Genomic DNA, 13126 nt, shown 5'->3' with positions numbered 1-13126 from the left:
AGAGGATGTGCTCCTGGGAGACAGGGCATGCAGGAGATTGAAGAGTATCCAGGGGTCCAATGACTCACTGGCACTTCTACCAGACTGGACTTTGACAGACATCTACACACACACACACACTGCACACACACACACACACACACACACACACACACACTGCACACACACACATACACTGCACACACATACACTGCACACATTGCTGTATGTTACACAGTTTCCATACAGATTCAAATGTAAAAACACACACTCACAAACACACACAGCACTGCTCATGTATACTGTATATACTGGGGAGGAAATCTCATCAGATACATTCTCTCTCTTTCCCTTCCTCCCTCTCACCGTCACACACACACACACACACACACACACACACACACACACACACACACACACACACACACAGAGACTGACAAAAAAGTTCACAGTTTTTCATGTTTAGAAGTGAGGGAGAGACAGAAAACTGGAACAGGGTGAAAAGAAAATAAGTGGGAGGGAAAGAGAGAAATGAGGTGTGTATGTGCGTGAGAGAGAGAGAGAGAGAGAGAGAGAGAGAGGGAGAGGGAGAGGGAGATGAGGTGAGGAGGCGGAGAGATGAGAGGCGAGGGAGGGAGTAATGTAGACAGGGAGGGTGGAGAAGAGAGGGATAAGCCACACTTGGATGAAGGACTCCAGTGGAGTGAGGAGGGACTTTCAAGTGTTGGATGAGGGAAAAACTGGAGCACAGGTCTGAGGTCCTTCGCGCTGACACAGGACAGGAAGTGAAGAGAGATGGACGGATGGGTCCGAGGGGAACGCCGGGCCAGGGCTGACACGGACTGACACGACCTCGCCATCTGGCTGCTTTCACCTGAACTGAACCTCCTGAAGAGTTGCTTGTTACAGGGCAGAATTTACAGCTCTGGGGATGACTGACCATCAGGTCTGAAGTCCAGCAGAAGTTGGAGGGGGGGAGGAGTCCACTCGTAGAGTTGGATCCTACTGGAGGCACTATGGATATGTACAAATGTCTGAGCTTACTTTTCTTCACTCTCCCTCCACAAGGTAAATCACTTTCCTTCTCGTCTGTTACCTCTCTTGTTTTCTGTTTTTTTAAATCAACGTGAGGGACTGTGTGAAAATGATTAGATTAGGAGATCAGGAAAAGTGGAGGGGAATGTATTTGTCTTTTTTTTTTCTTGCTTTTTTGCAGAGCAGGGTGTGGAGGTTGTTTCAACTTTTAACAACTCAGATTGTATTTTTTAAAATTCATTCTGAGGTGAAAATACACAGTGTTCAACTCACAAACAGAGTTGGTGCCTTCACTCTTCACTTAGAAAATGAATGATTGTATTTTCACTATGTTGTTATGCCATAAATTTATTATTTTGAGTATTTGGCTGGGAGGGTTTTGCAGTTTTTGTGTGCAGAAGGGTCCAAAGAAAATGAGAAAATATTAAAAAGACAGTTAAAGGGTGTAAAGTAAAATATGATTCTGAAATATGATGATTTCTGTACAGTCCCTGGTGACGCTCTTGTCCCATTACTCATTAGAAAGGCAAAGATATTTTACTGAAAGCAAATCTGACAAGACTAGTAATACAATCAATGACAAAAACACACAACCTTCAGCAGGACACACACACACACACACACACACACACACACACACACACACAGAGGAAAACTTCCGTACTTTCATTGAATAACTGCCTCGGTTGCTTAGAGACCTGGTAACAAGCTTTGTCCAGTTCTCGAGCAACGTTCACTGGAATGAAAAAAAAAAAAAGAGGTGATATTTGCTGCTCATACATTACCGGCTTATGAGAGTGCATTGATCAAATGAGGACAGAACTGGGTCCACTAGCTCTGATACTAACCAGGATGAAACTGTTGTGCGTTGTGCTTTACTACCTGCAAAAACACATTACTAGAACTGATATTTGGCATCATTTTTCCACTGGATTTACATGAATGACGAAATGGTATGATTTAAGTGAGGAGGAACTGGATAACTGGGGGGAACTGGGGGGTAATAATAAAGTAATAATAAAGTTTCTATCTGAAAAGTGAATGTTCTCCATTGTGAGAGTAACACCACAGTCTGCACCGTTGCTATTCACGGCGCCTTGTAAAGCACACCAAACAGAAGTGAACTCGTCCAACAGTTATACTTTCTCCTGCACACACACATTACTGCTCCGACCCTCACACTGTCAATGTCAGGATATCCTGCGAGCTCCTGCATCTAAACCCATTAGTTTCCAGGCTTCTTGAGAATCTGCCGGAGCATCCCTCTTTATTCAATATCACCTGCACTCAACAGATACCGCTCTGAGCTGATGTGATGAAACAAAGGTACCTGTGTCAGTTCCTCCCATCTGTAAAACGTAGAGACATTTCAAGGTTGTCGGACGTCTGGACAAGTCAAACAGACTCAGGTGGAAAACAGGAAGAGAGGACGCAGGAGGACAGTGGAAAAAAAAAAGAAGAAACTATATCCATTTAATAAGATATTGATCCCAAACCTTTAAAAATTGTGGATGCCAGTTTTCAGGCAGCTGAAGGACGGCCCATCAGCTTGGATTGAGTGGGTAAAGAGGACCTGAGAGGAAGGCCAGCAGCATGACAACAACACCTGCGTCCCTATTTTAAGAATTCACGTTAAAACAGCAGAGCATAGATGGATAGACGGATATCAGCAGCAGCAATCCTGAAACATCCATCCATCCATTATCCCACTTATCCTTTCAGGGTTGTTATTCACACTGGGTGAGAAGGTGAGGTACACCCTGGACATATAACAAAATAATTATTTCAAACTTCCTGCGCAACCAATTTGCTCGTGTTATAATGAGGTAATAAACAAACGCCCTCTAGCTCCTGTAGCTATTTAAAATCTTTTGTACAATAAATAATAGAAATAATAATAAACAATACAATGCTCCACATTCAAGAAAGACATTGAGATATGCAGGAGTGCCAGGCATAATGAAATATCAGTTAGGTTGGTTAAATAAATCACAGCCTTTGATGTATTGCTGTGCCACTGAATTACCTGAACAGAGACAGAGTGTCCAGAACAGAGAAAAGCCTAAGTGAATATGGAAAGAGGGCTGGAATACAAAGGACATTGTACTGTACAGGCCTCGGGACGATCCCCGTCTCTTTAATTGTTCCCGGACCTCGTTAGGTCATCCTCAGTGCTATGTGAGCTGATTCTAAAAAGGGGGGGGTGGTGGTGGTGGTGGTGGTGAAGGGATGGAGATGCTCCATCAGAGCGGCTGTGGCAGAGAGGGTAAGAGGGTTTGGGGAGGGGGATGAGGGAGGGATGAGACGTCTCGATGGATCGCTCCATCAGCACGTCTGTTCCGAGACACAACGGATGTCCTCAGATTCAGATTCATCCTTCCTCTTTTTTTTTCCTCCTTCTCTCATCGCCTGCCCCCCCACTCTCCTCCCCTCCTCCCTCCCTCCCTCCTTTCCCCGCTCGTCTCATCTCTCAGATACAGTCTCATGTAACCGTACGCCACCTGTATAATAGAGGTCACCCTTCCTTTAGATTACACTGTGTATCTACAGCGGTGGATTCTTTACGGCGGCATCAGCTAAATCCGATTTAGATGAGTGTATTGTAGATGGTGGAAAAATATATTCAATATTATGCATTTGAAATTATATTTACTATTTCATAGTGTACATGCGCAAAAGAAAGGCTGGTTATAAGGATAAAGACGGTCACTGCAAAGTTTGCAGAACTAAGACAGTTGATATAAGGGGCTATAAAAGGCTACGCTTTCCTAATTTGTGTCTAATTCCTTATTTCTTTCTCAGTTTGTTACCAAGTCAGACCTCGCGCCCATGCTGAAGAGAGGCTGCTCCAGGATCTGTTTGTACATTACAATAAGCTCTCCCGGCCCGTGGAAAACACCTCAGACACAGTGCTCGTCCACTTCGGACTGTCTATTGCCCAGCTTATTGACGTGGTGAGTAAAACCTCACAGCCTTGTCAAGTTTCACCAACAACAGACACACTGAACATCTTTCTTAAAGGGTTGATTTATTGTTAAGTTGTGCTGGCTCGAGGTGTAAATGATACATCTTCAGTTGTGCCCTTTTTGTTATACGTATTACATTCATTATATTCACAATATCAGCCAGCTCAAAGCCAACACCAGACAAGAGAGATACATTTAGATATACAGATCACTTATCAGCGGAAATGAAACCACAACAGGAGAGATTGAATTATTTTCCCAAATTAAATTCAGGTGTCAAGTATCCTAACACCGGCAGTAAATATTCAAAAGTGTCTCCTAAAAAAAAAGCAAACCAGACACAGCTGGTCTCAACAGACTGTCTGGAGATTGGAGTTTTTAAGCACGTCTGGAGTTTTACGTTGCAGGGTTTCTGTGGACTAAAGTTGAAACACCTCCAACTGCCATTTGGAGCCAAGCAAACGTCGCAGAGTGCCGCTTTAAGACTGAATATGTTGCTGCAGGGATGATTCTCCAGGTTTTTGACACACAATTAGGTAACTGCGCTCGCCTCACATGCCTGGTAGGGAGAGTCAGCTCTGGGCGAAGTTGCCCTCTCCTACAGAGTGTGTTTCTTTACTGACTGCTGTGTCTTAGATGTTGCTGGAGGAAGAGCAGCTTGCCAACAAAGCAACAGATACAGATACAGTGAGGGTGTTTGTTTTGTTTTTTTTGCATGAAGTCTTAAAAAAAATACTGGGTATGTATATTGATTTGTTTTATAACTTATTCATGAGTGCACATGGCAACTTTGCAAAAAATAAATCACTAGAAAAAGAGATGTTCAAAGAAATAATGGTAAATATCGGAATAATTTTCTCTTCTGTTTACATGAAATAAGGATGAGAAGAACCAGATGATGACTACAAATGTCTGGGTCAAGCAAGTATGTAGTGATGAGAGACAAAACACATACTAAAGATACAGTCCAATATAAAGGTGCAGTATGTAAATACGAATAATGTTCTCCTACAGGAATGGAACGATTACAAACTCCGCTGGAACCCGGAGGAATACGAAAATGTCACCTCCATCCGTATCCCCTCAGAGATCATCTGGAGGCCTGACATTGTCCTCTACAACAAGTGAGGATTTGTATAATGTTTTCATGTTGCACAAAGCGGTTGCTGAGATTTTAGTTGTAGCCATTATCAAGGCGTAAAAAAAAAAAAGAAATCATACGGCAATTAATGTTCAGATTGTGATGATCTAATTCCAACAGATGGTATGGCTGGAGAGAAAACATGAAGATTCTGCCGTTATGCCAAATTTTGTCCTGTGCCAATGTCGTAATGTAATTCAGCTGAAATAAATGTGAACAAGGTCAGCCTTAATGGATCCGCTTACAAACAAAGCTTGGTACCCCATACAAAGCAATACATTAGAAGATGAAATGTAACTGGACGTGTTTCAAAGGGCCTCAGATAAAACACATCCAGTGCGAGTGACTCAAGTAGATGTGTGTTTATTTCACTCTAGACAAGGGGAAATTGGCAAATACTGAGAAACCATATCAGAAACGGGCGAGAAAGAATTCACACATCGTTACACAGACATGATCGTGCTTTCTCTCAGTCATTTATTTGTGGGAACTCAGACGTCAAGGCATGTCGTGGTAATTTCATTTGTCAAGCACATTTCATTAACTGGGGTGTCGACAAAAGGTGTCGACATAAGACACTGAGACTAAAACAACAAAATTACTTAAAGTAAATAAAGTTTTCTGATCCTAACCCACTTTCTGATTTAAAAAAAAAAAAAAAAAAAGAGTAGCTGGACTTTAAAATCGATTCTTTGACAGACTGGGAGCAGAGATTTGAGAGGTGAAGTGATATGCTCAGCTGGCTTCGACTTTGTAAAGACTTGAGCAGTAGACTTCTGAATGAGCTGAAGTCTGTAAAGAGTTTTTTTTTTCTAAATAGTCAAACTTTTAGGCAAGGCTTCTTATTTGGATATGAAGATCGTTGAGATGGTGATTCTGACTTTGTTTTGATGTAGTGGTTAAAATTTACATCTGTATCTATGACTACGCTAAGATTTAGGGATCAGACTAAAGGGCAACTGCATTGGCTGTGATGCCAAGTGATGTATGTCTCCCTTCAGTGGTCTTCAAAACAGGCTTACATTTAATGATTAGAAAGGAATCCAGAGGAATATGTCAGACAGACAGATACAGGCAGAGCAGAATGAAGTCACATGATCCACCACAGAGTGACTGATAGATATTCTCTGCATGTACTGAGGCTAATTGCAACTATAGGTGGGCAGGCGACTGGGTCAGATGATGAGGCTGAGGCAGGAAGTAATGAGTGGTGCTCAGGTGTGTAATGACAGTGCTGGAATGATGTGAGAGGTTTGGTACGCACAACAGAGATTAATCAGATCAAGTAGAGACAGAGGAGGAAGGAGAGAGACAGAGGAGGCTGTCACTGCTGGATTAGAGCACTGACTTCCAGTGTTTCTTCTGTGGCACCAAAAACAGTTACTTTGGCTTTATCATTATTTCTTCATAGGGAATGCACCCAATCATTTAGTTTTTGCTTGGTGATACAGATAAATGTGAGTGTCGTCGGCATACGTACATTAACAAATAAAGCTTCTTAGAAGAATTTGAGCTAATACGAGTAGAGGGGGAATGACAGAGGGAAGAGAACAAAAATTAGAATCAGTAAATAATTCCCAAACGAGTTATTTTGTTTAAATAGTTCTTTTTTTTGAAAGAACATAAGTGAAGCATCATTTTGTTTGCACTTTTAACACTATATAAAAAAATCTGAATTTTTATGTTGGTCAACTGATCATTCAAATAAAAATACCACTTTAATTTATGGCTTGTAGTTCCTCAATGACCTTGGGTGAAATGATAACTGTTTATTGCACTAATCTTAAAGGTAGCCTATTTGTACGTTTTGCTATTGCTACATAGCTAATGTTAGCATTAGCAGCTGTGTACTTACCAGTCTGGAGGAAACGATCTTAGGTTGTTCAGCATCAAACTTCAGCAGTGGAGAGCAACGCCAATGTTAACCCCTGTCTCTATCTCGTCTTTTCTTCTACTGAAGTTAGTGCACTAACTAGCTAGCTAGTTAGCCCATCTTGTCACTTTCGGATACTGACTCACTGTAGCCTCCAATCTGCCTTGAGGATGTAGCGCTGCTCAGAGGACATATAATAACCTTTTGTCTTGTAAACACAACAATAACTGAAGCGACAATCACGACCAACCCGCTACCTCCAAGAAAACACGTATGGCAATAGAGAAAACTTAGGACAACTGTGAGATGGAAGCTCCAGGAAAAAACTAGGAAATGGACCTCATTCAATCTAAATAGATTCATTGCTTTGAGAAATTTCCCAGAAATAAAGTCTTAAACTTTTGATGAAGGCAAAAATGTAAAGTATAAACGATTAATGTGTTTCCACCTTTCTCCCCCTTTCATGTCCTATTCCTCATCTGCAGTGCCGACGGCGACTTCGCGGTGACTCACCTTACAAAGGCGCACCTGTTCCACAACGGTCGGATAAAGTGGATGCCACCAGCGATTTATAAGTCTTCGTGCAGCATAGATGTTACCTTTTTCCCTTTTGACCAGCAAAGCTGCAAGATGAAGTTCGGCTCGTGGACCTATGACCGTGCCAAGATCGATCTGATAAGCATGGACAGTGACGTGGACCAGATGGACTACTGGGAGAGCGGCGAGTGGGTTATCATGAACGCAGTGGGCAAGTACAATACCAAGAAGTACGAGTGCTGCACAGAGATCTATGCAGACATCACTTACTACTTCATCATCCGGAGGCTTCCGTTGTTCTACACTATTAACCTCATCATCCCTTGTCTGCTCATCTCCTGTTTGACTGTGCTGGTGTTTTATTTGCCGTCACAATGTGGAGAGAAGATTACCTTGTGTATCTCAGTGTTACTGTCCCTAACCGTGTTCCTCCTGCTGATCACAGAGATCATACCGTCTACGTCTCTGGTGATTCCACTGATCGGCGAATACCTACTGTTCACCATGGTCTTTGTTACGCTCTCTATCATAATTACAGTCTTCGTGTTAAACGTGCATCACCGCTCGCCACAAACCCATGGCATGCCTCACTGGGTGCGGAGGGTATTCTTGGACTGGGTGCCTCGAGTCCTCTTCATGAAGCGTCCGCCAGGCACCGCAAAGCAGCACTGCAAGAAGCTTATCGAGATGATGCACCGTCCGACCACGATATCGGCAACAGGCAACTCTCAGGCCTTCTGGGCAGGGTTAGAGACAGGACTGAGACAGTTGAGACAGGTAGAGAATGCACTCCCAAAGACTCCGTCCGACAGTCCAAGCATCCTTGTTTGCTCACCTTCTCCGCCATCCTCCCCTCTTGAGGACCACACCCAGGGAGATCACCAACTAAAGGCCAACATCTTCTGCCGGCCCACATCCGGTCAGTATTCAGTTCTCTCAGACAAACAAACCCTACGAGGACACAACTCCGCGGCCTCGTCTTGTTCCCAGTTGTCCTTGCCCCCGTCTTTGCCACTGGGCCCACTTCGCAGCCTGTCAAGGGACGAGCCAAATTCGCTGGCCCCGAATGGCCGCTCCCTCAGTGTAGAGCAAATGTGTGACCAACAGAAGGAGCTTCCTCAGAGAGCTGAGCATCGCTGTCGCTCCCGCAGCTTCCAGTACTGCTGTCTGCATGATGAAGGGCCCGGGTTCATCGGGATCACAGGGCGGGTGAAGAAACAACCCCCTGTAGATCACCTAGCAGAAACCTTCACAGCAGAGTCCATGAAAGATGCGAGTACACAACAGGACACCATGGTTGCAACCATTTCCCCAGCTATGCAACGGGCCATCGAGGGAGTTCAGTACATCGCTGATCATCTCCGGGCAGAGGATGCAGACTTTTCAGTGAGTTGACAGAGTTTTTTTTCAAGTAACCAGTAAAGTCTCAGAGCGCCTCATTACTCAGTGTGCTTTTTCAGATTCCATTCAGTATGGGAGACCGGGGATGGTTATAACATTTTTTACATTTCTGTCTGTATCTTGGAGGTCTTTTAAGCCAGTGCGTTCAAAATGTAACGCAAACTATTTACAAGTGTCTGTTATTAAATGGTGTAGATGTTATCTCTGCAACACAAACAGAAAATGCATGGTAGCGTCTCAAACGCTGGAAGTTAAATGTTACATTTCACCCTATAGTCTGGGTTAGTTATAACATATCCTGGGGTCGAAATGTAAAATGTAATGTGTGTGTGTTGTTGTTACAACTTACCCAGACTCTTATAGCCATGAACTAGCTCAACTTAAAGCGAACAGCATCTACATAGACACACGATAAACATGATTTAAGCTCGAAGAGTTTAACCACAGAGCAGGAAATTCTATAACAAGAATAAAGGTGATTCTTAACTTGCTCCAAATTGGAGAAACTGGAAGTGTAACAACTGACCCGTGTTACAACCATCCTTGGTCTCCCCTACTTCTGGATACAAAAAAATCCTTTCAGCACAAATGACCAATGGGGCTGTCTCTTTTTTATCCCAAATTCAAGCTACCATTTGAATGTGGGAAAAAATTGAATATTTGCTCAGTAATTGTCTGTTCAAATTCAAAATTCTCAGTGTACAAGCACAACAAGCTGTGCCCTTTAATCCAACAGCCATCCGACTTACAACTGAGTAAAACACGGCTGCCTCGTAACATTAGCTTCGGTTTCACTCAAATTCAAAGGGCTTTACCCAAGTGAGGCAGCAGAGCATAGCTAACGAACAGAACGTGTCAGACCAGGTTTCGATCCTGTTCATGGGCATAAAGCAGGTAAGACAAAAAGGAAGAATCATGGGCAGGGTTGTTAACTCCTGGAGCTTGTGTGGATAGTGGGTTAACTATGGCATTCCACAGGTTGTGAATTTCGGATCTTTTTTATCAAGTTATTTTGAATTTGTTTAAACACATCTTCCTGTATACTTTTTGTGAACCTCAAGTTTTTATAAAGTCCTCTACGGGCAGATTGGGGCCAGCAAGTATATCAGACGCTTAAGTAACAAGTCACTCTTCTCTTTCAACAACAAAAACTAGAATTACCGCCTCGTGGTTGTCTACCTCCACCACTCAGACTTCACCGTGACCTTTGACCACCAAAATCTAATAAATTCATCCTTGAGTCCAAGTGAATGTTTGTGCCAAATGTGAAGGGATTCCCTCGAAGAGTTCTTGAAATATTGTGTTCACAAGGCCAAAATCACGTTTTGCAAGGTCATTGTGACCTTGACCTTTGACCTTTAGTCACCAAAATCTAATCAATACATCCTTTAGTCCAAATGAATGTTTGTGTCAAAATTGAAGAAGTTACGTCGAGGCGTTACTGAGGTATCGTGTCCACGAGAATGGGACAGATGGACAACCCGAAAACAAGTTGCCGAGCCGGAGACATGAGGCATAACAAGATAGTGGTAAAATTATATTCATGTCATGGCTTACGTTATTAATTCAAATTCCCACAGTTCAAAAACATGAAGGTTAGGTTAATTGGTGACTGGCGACCTGTCCAGGGTTGTACCCCACCCTCGCCCAGTGTCAGCTGGGATTGGCTTCAGCCCCCCCTGCAACCCTCAAAGTGATAAATGGCAGCTAATGGATAAATTATTTTCTAGAATAAATGGCCATAAGACAAGTGACAGTTTACCTCATGTTGCCTGTTCGTGTGTCATACTGCTGCGCTTTAGTTTTGACCATGTACAAAGGTGACATAACTCGGCTTTATCAGTGAAAATGTAATTTGATTGGGAAATTGCGAAGCAGCAAAACCGGTTTAAGCACTGATTCTTTGTCTCTGCAAAAAAAAAGGGTTTCTTATTGCAATGGGAGGAGAAGTTAAAAAATATGTGCAACTATTCTAAAACAAGTGGTGGAAGTTATTGTATTCACTGACATCAGTCAGTGTCAATACTACAATGCTCCATCTATCTCTAGCTGGAGAAAGCCTGTCTTTGAAACAATGGGACCTCAGTCATTTGACCTTGAATTTTTCATAAGAGAAACAAGCAGGGATTGACTGACATTTAGGAGATAGCTGCCTCATAATGAAAAAATCAGCCATTCGAGAGAAATCAATCAAGGGTAAAAAGTGACAGCTGGTAAAATGAAAGGTGGTGTGGTGTGAAATTTGAAATGTCCCTCTCTGCTGTTTCTCCTCTCTGCTAGGTGAAGGAGGACTGGAAGTATGTGGCCATGGTCATCGACAGGATATTCCTCTGGATGTTTGTACTGGTGTGTATACTGGGATCTGTGGGACTCTTTCTTCCTCCTTGGCTGGCTGGAATGATCTAGAATCATCGCCATCAAGGAAAAAGTCAATAACTCTGACAGGAGGACACGCTGCGTTATATTGTAAGAAAAAAAAAAAGTTTATCATTTATCTTCTTATTTTCTAGGAGCTAGAAAATAAGGAGCTACAAGTCACATTCCTCGCCCCTGCCCCGGGGTTATCAGAAGGTTACTCGCGGAGAAACGAGATGAAATATCTATCTTTGATTCCAGTGGGCATATACATTTTTTATGAGGGCAAAAGGCCAACGGTGGAAATATCCTTCCGCACCACTCCATTTTGACATCGAGCTGAATCGCTCAAGCTGTCACCTTCACAAAAAACAATGAAGAACGGACTTTGACCTGTTTATAACGGCGGATGACACCACAGGACGGCCGAAGCATTGTGAGCTATTGATGAGACCATGTAAAGTTTGGTGTCAGTGTTACAGCGTCTGGGCAACAGGTGACAAATATTCATGAAATGATGATGTTTCCGGGCAGAATTCTGTGCTGGGAGGGAATGGTCACTGCTCAGGCAAGGACACAGACATCGCTGTGATTCTCTAATCCTAGCAGTTAAAGAAACACGCGTATTAAATATTTCCTCCAGCCATTCTCTTTGGTACTCCCACAGCACTTTGGTGTTAACAAGGATTTAAAGTCACTCTCTCTGGCTGCACATCAACCTCAGCCACTTCAAAAAAAGGCAAGGACACATTTAGTTCTTTCTATTGCTTGATAAATGAGTAGAATATAAGTGGGATGAATGGTCCGAGTTTCTTTTTTTTTGTGTGTGTGTGTGTCAAACATGATTTTTTTTTTAGTTCATAATTGTCCAACATTGGCATTGGTATTAAAAGTTAACGGTGAAATTTGCATTTAAATCTTAAATAATGAAATGCACTGCATTGTAAACATCAGATCTGACGGGAAATCTAACGGCTTTTACGGTGTGAAACACAAAAGAGAGATGTTCTTGATGCACAAAATGATTTCAAAGTTTCTGGCTAAGGCGGAGAGTGGAGGGAGAGAGAGAGGTTGATGATGAAGTCGATGCCAGCAGGCACAGAAGTGACGGTGTTTATGGGAAATGTTAATAACACCATTAGTGTAAGACACCAATTACCAAGGTATCACATTTTTTTTGATGTTGAAAAATTGTAGCGGACACTTTCTACCACAAAGAGAATTCATTATTATAGTTATTATTATCATACAGGTTGATTTTAAGACTTTATAATTGAATAGCTCCACTATGCTGCTAAAGGACAAATGTGTAGGAATTAGCGGAATATAATATTCATAATTATGTTTTCACTAGTGTAAAATCACCTGAAACTAAGATTTGTGTTTGTGTTTGCTCAGAATGAGCCCTTCACATCTACAGAGGGAGTGGGTCCTCTTCCACAGAGCCCGCCATGTTGCACCACCATGTTTCTACCGTAGCCCTGAACGGACAAACCAAGGAAGGGTCTTTTGTGTTTGTGTTCAGTTGTGAGAGTGCGGATTTCAACCTCACCACTAGGTGTCACTAAATCCTACTGGTCCTTTAATAACATCACTTTCCGGTAACTTTGATACAGACCTGACTTTTGCAGCTTTTGCTTAATGGGTCTTTTCAATATCTGCTCTCAGGATGAACTGTAATGTAATTTTAATTTGTCCAGCACTTTGGTTTAAGACCAAATAATAAAAAATAAAATAAGAACAATAAAAAAAATATATAAATAAATTGGTATGCCAATATGCTAAGCTGAGATCATGAACATGTTAAACATTATTCGTGCTAAACATGAACATGATAAT

The 13126-nt window shown here is 42.3% G+C and overlaps 1 protein-coding gene across 1 annotated transcript; it reads left to right on the top strand.

Annotated features, from left to right (window-relative positions):
- The first annotated feature begins 995 nt into the window (after positions 1-995).
- On the top strand, positions 996-11374 carry LOC111230681 (neuronal acetylcholine receptor subunit alpha-2-like). Its single transcript, XM_022757488.1, has 6 exons — positions 996-1047; positions 3817-3968; positions 4861-4905; positions 4995-5104; positions 7480-8917; positions 11213-11374. The coding sequence occupies exons 1-6, from the start codon at positions 996-998 to the stop codon at positions 11336-11338; spliced, it is 1923 nt and encodes a 640-aa protein (XP_022613209.1). The 3' UTR covers positions 11339-11374.
- The last annotated feature ends 1752 nt before the right edge of the window (positions 11375-13126 follow it).

The sequence above is a fragment of the Seriola dumerili genome, unplaced genomic scaffold (assembly GCF_002260705.1).
Source record: "Seriola dumerili isolate Sdu_G_001 unplaced genomic scaffold, Sdu_1.0 BDQW01000278.1, whole genome shotgun sequence".
Lineage (NCBI taxonomy): Eukaryota > Metazoa > Chordata > Actinopteri > Carangiformes > Carangidae > Seriola > Seriola dumerili.
The sequence above is the reverse complement of the archived record's forward strand: the minus strand, read 5'-3'. Positions and strand labels throughout refer to the sequence as shown.